Source organism: Cibotium barometz, chromosome 21 (assembly GCF_041138505.1).
Source record: "Cibotium barometz isolate CiBa-2024 chromosome 21, ASM4113850v1, whole genome shotgun sequence".
Lineage (NCBI taxonomy): Eukaryota > Viridiplantae > Streptophyta > Polypodiopsida > Cyatheales > Cibotiaceae > Cibotium > Cibotium barometz.
The window spans coordinates 44,672,385-44,682,288 of record NC_141066.1 but is presented as its reverse complement, the minus strand read 5'-3'; the positions used below and the strand labels follow the sequence as shown (position 1 = coordinate 44,682,288).

Sequence of the window (9,904 nt, the reverse complement as noted above, 5' to 3'; positions counted from 1 at the left end):
GCCTTCTTATATTATAAAATATACATATATTTTTTGTTTGAAAAGATAACTCCCTCTATATAAATTTTTGATCGATTTTTGGGTAGGTTTGAATCTCCTTCTTCAATTGAAAAGTTACGTCTCTTAGTCTTGCTTTATTGTAAGAATAGCTTGATCTAGCTCCATCAATACTTGATAATAAATAAAATGTTTATTATCTTATCTTTCTCCCCTTTGTTGTGGTCCCGTTGTCATAAGGATCTTTGGGAGAAAGATCTAACTAAAGCTATCAGTCTCCACACACATATGTATTGTGTAAATTGATTAACAACTTGATATACTTTTAGCATAACATAAATTAAAATGTTAAAATATGTGACAAGAACATCATGTATAAACACCAAAATGAAAATGACAAAGACAAGGTTAAAACTCCCCTTTTTTCATGTGGCCTTCTCCCATGAATTCAAGTATTTATCACTTGGACATAAATTTTATTTACATATTTGGGAATACCTTCACTACTAGAAATTTCATTTGGCAGAGAAGGGTTTCCTATGTAGAAAGCTTTGATGATCCTATGCGATCCTTATGACTTCGAAGCTTAAGCATTTATTGCCCAATTTCTTCAAGGCGGACACAATCATTTAATCTTGCAAATCCTCCTCACCTACACATGAGATTGTTAGCATAAAAGAACACATCACTTCATACAAAAACTATTCATATGTATCGTTATCCACCTTTTGGAATTGTTGTAACACATATGACACAATTCTAAAGGCCTCAAGCACACATCACTATAGTCATTGACTTCAACACATAACATTGGCATGACGTGTAAATATTTTAAAATTAGGGGAAAATTTTAACTCGCGACACATGTGGGCACGCATGTGCGCACACACACCGACCACAAGGGATTACCACTCCTTCGAACTAATGTAAAATTATGGCTACAAATAATCCCAAAGGAAATGACTTAGGGATGTGGTCATACACTTGCAAGGTTAGCCAAGAACCTTACACTAGATCGAGGCCAAAAGCATTCATGTTTCACATCCTCCAGAGTACTTAGTGTTTGCAATATCCAGAATACAAACATTTGAAGATCCGCTTCTTGTGCATGTGGGAGATACGATGGCAGATACTACGCTAGGACTCATTTGAAGATCCTTTCCTTGTGCATTTGAAAGATTTGATGGCTGATAAGACACTCAAAGTGTTGATTTACGATGGGCATGTGACAATGAGTGACGTCTTTGCAAGGAGACCCGTGTGTAACTGGCCATAACTGGGCAGTTACACATTGAAAGAAAGGTTTAAGAGAGCTAAGGGCTTGCAAGGCATAAGTGGCCATAACGCTACTAAGGCCTTGGCAAACAAGGAGCGCCATAACGGGAAGAAAGGTTTTACTGAAGCCTATAAAAAGAGTAAGTAGTTCGGAGAGGAAGGGGACTCTTCCCCTACTGAGGGTCCAAAAATGCAGGCTGTTCGAGCGAGGCTTCTGCAACATGTGAGGGTGCCTGTGCAGCAACTAGGGCAAGGTCCTGGGCGTCTGGATCGTCTCTTCCGCCCTTTTGCAGCAGAGTCTAAGGCTTCCTTTCTCGACAAGAAGGAGGTCACAGATCGTGTCATCAACGTTCTCAAAAAGTTCCAGAAAGTTGACCCCTCCAAGGTACGCCATATTTCATCTCTCTTACATGAGTCCTCACTAATGTGGTTTAAACAACGAACAGTCACACACTTCCCAGATTACAACACAGGCAGAGGCAATGGTAAGTGATGGACCTAGACCTGCTTACAGCAAATGAACCATGAATGATCCACACACGAGGCCTACCATTGTTGTGGGTGTGCCTGCTCGGATAGAGAGACAATATCACTTTGTTCGTGAGAAGTGACATCTTACTTATCTATCGATCGATGGAGGACAATGTAGGGGACCTCTTCACGAAGTGTCTACCTTAGGCAATGCTCCGTCAGTACTCCAGCTCACTGGGGTTGGTTCCACATCCAGGAGCTGAGAGGGGGTGTTAGCAATGATCTCCTGTGTGTACTATATTACTTAGTAGGGAGTGAGGGCCACTGTTGTGGGTGTGCCTGCGTTGATAGTTCTCTCCATTTTTCTTGTTTGTAGGACCCGTGGGGATGTTTTGTTCTGCTGTCGGCTCTAGTGTTGCTGGCTGACCAGGAGGGGCTCTTGTTTGTGGCTGGCCGACTGGACTGTTTCCCAGTCGTGGGTTTTTTCATGGGTTGTCGGCCTGTGCTCTACTGGCCAACCAGCATCCCTTGGCCATATATATTGCCCCATGTCCCCCATACTTGGTTGTATCAGTATGGTACCGGATCTTGTGTATATAGCAGAGTTTATATAGCTTCTATCTCTCTACACTTTGCGTTTTCTTTCTCACGGCAGTTGTCTCATTTTCCGCTGTGCATTCCGACAATATCTATCCTTGTTTCTCAAGAGTAGGTAAGGTTCCCTCCTAGTAGATAGGATTAGGCACTTGCTATAGTGCAATAGACAGGACGGCGTCACTGCTACTCTTGTGTAAAGCAGGTTCATTTGGCCAAGGATTGCAAGACCTAAGGTGCAGCCCAGGCCAGGACCAAGTTTTCAAAGATGGACAATGATCACATACAAGATGGTGTGCCTGATACTTCTAGTGTCCCCAAGGCTGCAAAAGCCAGGAAGGACGTGGATGATCACTTCTATAGTTATACAGTGTGACATGTGAGGGAATTGACCGTAGTAATCACAACCTTAGTCTAACTAAACTGCAGTTAATGATGTTTAAGAGATAGACAAATATGTGTCAATGCAATGCAGCTATATTAGATGATGAATGCGGTTACAATGAGATCTGAATAGATGTATGATGCTGAATATGCTGCCTATATGCTAAATATACTGTTATGCTGAATGAACTGCTGTCCCACTGTCTTTCCCTTGTTTCCTAGGAAGGAAACGCTGAAGGGATGGCTTTGGGACTGAAGCAATGCTGATGAGATGCTGAAAACGCAGATGCTCTCCTGTTACCTGGGAAGGAAACGCTGAGGAGACAGATGCGTTTGGCTGAACTGGATGCGTTGATGGACTGAACTGGATGCGTTGCTGTTCTCAGCCTTCCTGGAGTAGAAACGCCGAGGGACACTTGGCTGAGTGCTGAAAAATGGACTTGAAGTGTTGAATGGAGAGGCGCCTGTTTATATATGGGTGAGGGCTGCTGGTTGGCCAGCTTGCTGCAGTCAGCCAGCTCTGAATATGCTCACGACTGCCATATAATGCCATAAAATAGTCTAAATGCTGGTCGCCTGAAACGCTGGTGTATACATGCTGTTGGCTGCCTATATATTGTCAGAATACGCAGCGGAGATGATGACCAGATCTGGGAACACGAGCAAAAAACGCAGGCAGAAAAACAGCACAAGAGAGAGAGAGATGTAGGCGTGTAACTCTGCTCTGATATACACAAGAAGATCCCGAATATGATACAAATAGTGGTATGGGGCTGGGGGCCTATATATATGCCCCCACATCAGCAGTCGGCCTGCTGTAGGGCAGCCGACTGGACACAGAAATCCTCCATGACTGATAAATACAGTCGGCCAGCATCACAATAGGTCGGCTAGCAGAGGAGTCCTACGACTCATACAGTGCAGTCGGCCATGTCACTGATGCAGTCGGCCAGGCTCTGGGTCCACCTGCCACTACTAGACTGCCTCCCAAGCCACAGAAAAAATGGGAAAAATAGGAGAAAAATGCGGGGAGTGAGGAAGAATGATAAAACACCTGATAAGGGCGGGCACACCCACAACAAAGGCCCTGGTGTATAAATCTAGACAGGAGATGACTTCTAACACCCCCTCTCAGCTCCTGGCTGTGTAACCAACCACTGGGAGCTGGGGTGCCGCCTGAGTAAATCCTGAGAGAGCGACTTCGTGAAGAGGTCCACGGTACTGCCCTCCGTCGAACAGAACTCCAGCAAGATGTCATCAGCAACGATCGGTTCACGAACAAAGTGCCTCTGGATGACCATGGGTTCCTCCGGTGGAAACCCAAACCTGCAATGTAACCTCCTGCTGCTCCGTAAAACTGCTCCTGGGCCATAAGTAGATCCCCTCGTGTCCGGATCTCCTCCCCAAACCGAGTCACTCCGACCGTGGAGTCGGACTCCATCCAACAATCCCCCTCCTGTGTACAAGAGTCCATGATCCTTCGCATGCCGCAGAAACCACAGGAAACGCAATCCTGCCTCCCAAAGAGACATCCGCAACCATGAGCTCAACCGCCTCATCAGGAAGCTCTCGTCCAATTTGGTGTCCCTCAACCAGATCAATGAACCATACAGCTTCTGAATCATAGAGACATCACACTGCTCACAAGGATCAACACCTGTTACGGTGCACAAGCAAGTCCTGGAAACCTGATGAAACCTGTCAACCACCCCCTCTGAATCCGGAACCACAAAGCCTAGAGAAACCACCTCCTTCTGCAAGTAAGCACCTGCCACCTGCCTGGCTTTCCGAAAGGTCCCCGTGGAAAGAACATCCTCATCTACTGGAGGTTCTATGTCCCGAACACGACGAGACATCAGAGCATAAGTGACCTGTTCAGCTTCCTCTGACTGACGAACACAAGAACTACCAACAAAGTTCCTGCCAACTGCTGCCATCTACTGGCAAGCTATCCACCACCTTGTCTCGGAAAGCCCGCACTTGCAGCGTATCCACACTTAAGTGGCCATTACTAGACTGCCACTCATCACAAACCGGAGGACCTGGGAGAGAGAGTGCTGAAAGCCTGTAAACTCCATTCTCCACTCCACCTTCCCAAACCACTTGGCCTGTTGCTTTGTCCCGGAGAGCAACAAAATGCTCATCAAACTCCACCCGTACGCCAGTCTTGCAAACCTCCTTTGCCCGAGTTACGGCCTTTCGACCGTTGGCCAGTAAAGGCCTCCGAACCGCCACCCTGAGGAGGGTTCGTGAATTGTTCCTCTTGGTCCAGGACCATGGGCACAAGCTTCTCCCACGTGATGGTGCTGAGCCTGCCACTGGTAATCAAAGAGGAGTAAAATGCTGAGTACAAAGAGGGCAAATGTGACAGCAACGTGATGGCCATGTCCTATGATGATATCTCCTTCCCAGTCTGAAGAACTTCCTGCTGAAGAGCCTGCAGCTTGTTAATATGCTCCCGCATCGTCGACGACTTTGCAGGGCTCATAACCCGCATCTGTACTTCCAAGGAAATCCTCTTCATGGGCGATACCCTGTTGTAAAGTGAGGCCAAATGCTGCCATATACCTCTGGCCAGCGTCATGTGCTTTACATGATTGATTACCTGTGGTGTGCAGTTGAGAAAAATAAACGAACGGACCCTGGCGTTGACACGATCCCACATCTGTGTCTGAGTCTCCCGGTCCTTCCGGATCGACGGTAACTCCCCTTACATGATGTCTGACTGAATGACTGATGGAATGAACATGCTCTAAGGCTGGTTACCCTGTAACGCTCTGATACCAATGTGACATGTGAGGGAATTGACCGTAGTAATCACAACCTTAGTCTAACTAAACTGCACTTAATGATGTTTAAGAGATAGACAAATATGTGTCAATGCAATGCAGCTATATTAGATGATGAATGCGGTTACAATGAGATCTGAATAGATCTATGATGCTGAATATGCTGCCTATATGCTGAATATACTGTTATGCTGAATGAACTGCTGTCCCACTGTCTTTCCCTTGTTTCCTAGGAAGGAAACGCTGAAGGGATGGCTTTGGGACTGAAGCAATGCTGATGAGATGCTGAAAACGCAGATGCTCTCCTGTTACCTGGGAAGGAAACGCTGAGGAGACAGATGCGTTTGGCTGAACTGGATGCGTTGATGGACTGAACTGGATGCGTTGCTGTTCTCAGCCTTCCTGGAGTAGAAACGCTGAGGGACACTTGGCTGAGTGCTGAAAAATGGACTTGAAGTGCTGAATGGAGAGGCGCCTGTTTATATATGGGTGAGGGCTGCTGGTCGCCAGCTTGCTGCAGTCGGCCAGCTCTGAATATGCTCACGACTGCCATATAATGCCATAAAATAGTATAAATGCTGGTCGGCTGAAACGCTGGTGTATACATGCTGTCGGCTGCCTATATATTTCTTCCACGACTCATAAATGCTCCAGATGTTGCTGTCGGCTACTGTAAATAACCTGTCGGCTGCTCATAACAGGTCCTGACCTGAAGTAATAAATGCCCTAAATGCTCTTAATGACTCATGTGCTGATGTTGGTGAGAAAACACCCCCATATGATGCTCATACTGATATATGCCTGGATGAATATCCTGATTAAATGCCTGATAAATCCTGATGATGCTTATGATGCTAAAATGATGCCATGTCACTGTACACCTGAATGGTGTGCACGTGACATACAGATAGTTCTCCCCCATGTGCTTCCAGCCAGAGGCTTGTGGGTGGGAGAGCGGATTGGTAGCAGCTCCATTTTTTGGTGCATGGAGTCTGAGAGTCAGAGTTGCAAGCATTAAAAATATGTTGCGAGACAAGTTCATTTTTTTGGAGCTATGGATTGGATGTGTTCCAAGTCTATTGCTTGGTGTAGCAGAGATTATGGACTCGATGCGTTTTAAGTTCATGGTTTGAGGTTTTTTGGGACGTGATGTGTTCATCGTCCAGTGTTGGAGGATCTTATGGGCATAGTGTGTCCGGCAGCTCATCATTCTATACTTGGAGTCCACTGCACACTGGTGTGGGAATTTGGAGCCAAGCAGATTTCTTTGCTGTTCAGGGTGGCATTTTGTTTTGAACGGCCAGGTTAGCAAGTGCATCTTCTGCGGTGTTTTCAATATTTCGCTAGTACTGGGCTGTCCATGGTTGCATCTTCATCCTCAATTTTCTTCTTCTGACTTTTTTGCACACTATGAGCCATAGAGGGGGTGTTAAAATCTGTGCATCTCATGTGTTGAGTGGGGTCTTGGTCTTGTATTAATTAGGTTGGACATTTATCTCATGTATTTATGCTAGTTGTGAGGATTTCCTAGTCGTGGGGGTTATTTGTTGGAGTCGACCAGCTCCACTAGGGGCAGTCGGCTAGCTTCACCACCTTATATAAAGGCCTCCTCTCCTCTCACTTGTTATCCAACAATTCAGTCATTCAAAGGCACTAGTTCTACAACATCTATTGGTTGGTATTGCCATTGTAAAAGCCTCTTGCTACATAACATGATGTTCATTGTTTGATGTCTCTCTCTCTCCTTTACTCTCCCTCTCTCCTATGTTATGCTTCCTCATTGTGCAACTTTATCAATGATACCTATTACCATGTGAGAGTGCACACACCCGGAAGCAAGAGTGGTGTGTGAGAGAGAGAGAGAGAGAGAGAGAGAGAGAGAGAGAGAGGAAAAAAAGAAAGAAATTTTTATTCACATCTTGCAAAAGGGCCAATGGGCCTATGAGACAAAAGATGATTACAAGTATCCATGGAATATCATCATCATGGTAAATTTTGAGAAAATTGGAACAAAGAATTAAAACCGAGAGTGGAAACCTAGAAACTAGAGCCGAGTGTCAGGAAAATGCATGTAACAAACTAGCTTAGGTGAAGGGTTCTTGAGATGGTTGATTGTGATCATGTCTGTGTCATCTCTCTCTACGCTTCTCCGTCTCTTTTCATTTAAGGTAACTCAAGTAACTCGAGTAAAGTAAGCAAGGGTTAGCAAATTAAGTATGAGTGTTATAATAGATTTAAGCTCCCTTGCATGTCAAATATGCCAAATTTGAGATTTTCTATTAAATGTGTAGTTTCTATTCATTGCTTCTTTCTGGTTGGCAAAGTCTACCTCTCACTATGTGTTATCAGCGCTTTTGTCTCCAAAGTGTAGATTTGCTACATTTTCCTTCTCACAGCTGATGTATGTTATTAACACAGGCTTTCCTTCCTAGAGCAAGCTTCCAAGAAGGGCTCAGGTAAAGGGTCCTTGACAAGGTTGATTGGGACCATGTTAGTGTCATCTGTCTACGCTTCTCTCTTTGTCTCTTTTCATTCAAGAGAACTCAAGTAAAGGTAGCAAGCGTTAGCAAAAGTAAGTACGAGCGTTATAATAGATCCAAGTTCTATCTCACTTCTATTGCATGTTTGAATATGCCGAATTTGAGGTTTTCTATTCAATGTATAATTTCTATCCATTGCTTCTTTCTGGTCGGCAAATTCTACCTCTCACTATGTGATACTGCACTGAAGTGTTTTTACAACCTGAGCTTGCCACTCCAGTCCCACTTTCGAGTTGAACTGGCACATCCGAAGGTTTGATCCACTAATGTTGTTGGCAGTCGCTATTGCACTCTCGCAATTCTTCTACCTTAAATGCTGTTCTTTTGATGAATGGGGTTATGCAAGTTCAAATTATGCAGTAAAACTTTGAGGGTCTCAGTAGAAACTTGTGGAATTAGACCAGCGAGTTTGCAAGCTTTGAGGGTCTCAGCAGAAACTCATGGAATTAGACCAGTTAGTTTGCCTTTTACTGCCATTCAAACTCATTTCTCCTGTTCCAGCTAGGACCCATTCAGATGAACTGAGAGATTGTGCAGTTTAAGTGGACAAAGCCTGATTCGCAAATGAGCATCAAAGTGGGTGATAATTAGTGAGTGCATAATCCAGCTGTTTGTGACTTTCTGTTCTAGTTTTTGAACTGTGCATATATGCTATGTTAATGCTCTGACAAGGAATTAGTTGTGCTTAGTAAGTTAAGATTTCTGCTGGATTCTAAATGTTGTTCTGATATAGGGCTAAATGAGAGAGGTATCATGTAAAGAGGGTAAGTTTCTATCTTTGTATATGGACATGCATGTTTCCTCTGGTTGTTTCGTGGTTAGCATGGCCATGTAGAGATGTGATTTTGATCTCTTCGCAGGTGTCAGGTGCTGCAAATTTTCAACAAGATCTTGGTCTAGACAGTCTGGACACTGTGGAGCTGGTGATGGCTTTTGAGGAGGAATTCTCCCTAGAAATTCCGGACAGTGAAGCAGACAAGATTGACTCATGTTCAGCTGCAATTGAGTACATAGCTGCCAATCCTAAAGCAAAGTAGGCTCTCTCTTTAATCGGTGTCACAATCATATGGCTGGCTCAATAGCAATTCCAATTGTTCTTTGCATGCAGAAGGTCAAATTTTCATGATGTAACAAGATTGAAGAGGTGAGCTTGGGGCAGTTCGAGTTCTTTAACAAGGATACATTCCTGATCAGGAATATTGGTTGTCAAAAAGACCCTAGAAAATGTTAACTGTGAAGCATGCATTTGAGTTTTTGGATTGATTTTGTTTTCTATCATCCAAATATATCCTCATTTTCTTGAAGTTTCATAGAGTGAGCATTTTGGTTTCATGTCATACCAAGTATGCAAGGGCAGACTATTAACAATGACACAACAACCCATTTTCACTGATGGCTTGGCAATGATTGTGTTGTTTAAAAGTGATGTAAATGAAGGTGAGTTAGGGAGGACTGATAGTTAGTCCCATAGAACTTGTCACTTCTTTTGAGTAACATCAAATTTACATTTTTTCGCCTGATGTTTTCTGAGGCATGATACAAGCAGTATATGCAGAAAAGAGTCTAGGATAACTTGTATCTAGGAACCATGCTTTGGGAGCATTATCAGTCTTAAGCCGATTGGTAAGGCTTTCTTTACGGCCTAGTATTTTATTGGCAACTAACTTGAGTTCAGAGTATAATTCAGATACTATGAACGAAATTTGAGCTCCCTCATTGAGTTTTAAAAACAACATTATGCATATTTAGTTAAATAGACCCCAGCTGTTGTCACAATTTTGCAGGGCACAACAGATGTGAATGCTGCTAGCAATGTCTGAATTAGTCCTTATGTTATTTTTAGCACTTTTTAAT

The 9,904-nt window shown here is 44.0% G+C and overlaps 1 protein-coding gene across 2 annotated transcripts; it reads left to right on the top strand.

Annotated features, from left to right (window-relative positions):
• The first annotated feature begins 1,355 nt into the window (after window positions 1–1,355).
• On the top strand, window positions 1,356–9,441 carry LOC147627211 (acyl carrier protein 2, mitochondrial-like). 2 transcript variants are annotated; one of them, XM_086815872.1, is made up of 3 exons: window positions 1,356–1,657; window positions 8,911–9,083; window positions 9,159–9,441. In XM_086815872.1, exons 1-3 carry the CDS (start codon window positions 1,463–1,465, stop codon window positions 9,196–9,198), a joined length of 408 nt encoding a protein of 135 aa, XP_086671998.1. In that variant the 5' UTR covers window positions 1,356–1,462; the 3' UTR covers window positions 9,199–9,441. The 2 variants fall into 2 exon arrangements, with proteins under 2 accessions (XP_086671998.1, XP_086672000.1); XM_086815874.1 differs by having other exon boundaries at window positions 1,359–1,657; window positions 8,911–9,441.
• The last annotated feature ends 463 nt before the right edge of the window (window positions 9,442–9,904 follow it).

Excerpts from the sequence above, each read along its gene's own strand:
- LOC147627211 (XM_086815872.1), top strand. The coding sequence starts at position 1,463 with ATGCAGGCTGTTCGAGCGAGGCTTCTGCAACATGTGAGGGTGCCTGTG. Across the intron at positions 1,658-8,910 it reads AGAAAGTTGACCCCTCCAAG|GTGTCAGGTGCTGCAAATTT; the intron begins GTACGCCATATT and ends ATCTCTTCGCAG. Across the intron at positions 9,084-9,158 it reads GCTGCCAATCCTAAAGCAAA|AAGGTCAAATTTTCATGATG; the intron begins GTAGGCTCTCTC and ends CTTTGCATGCAG.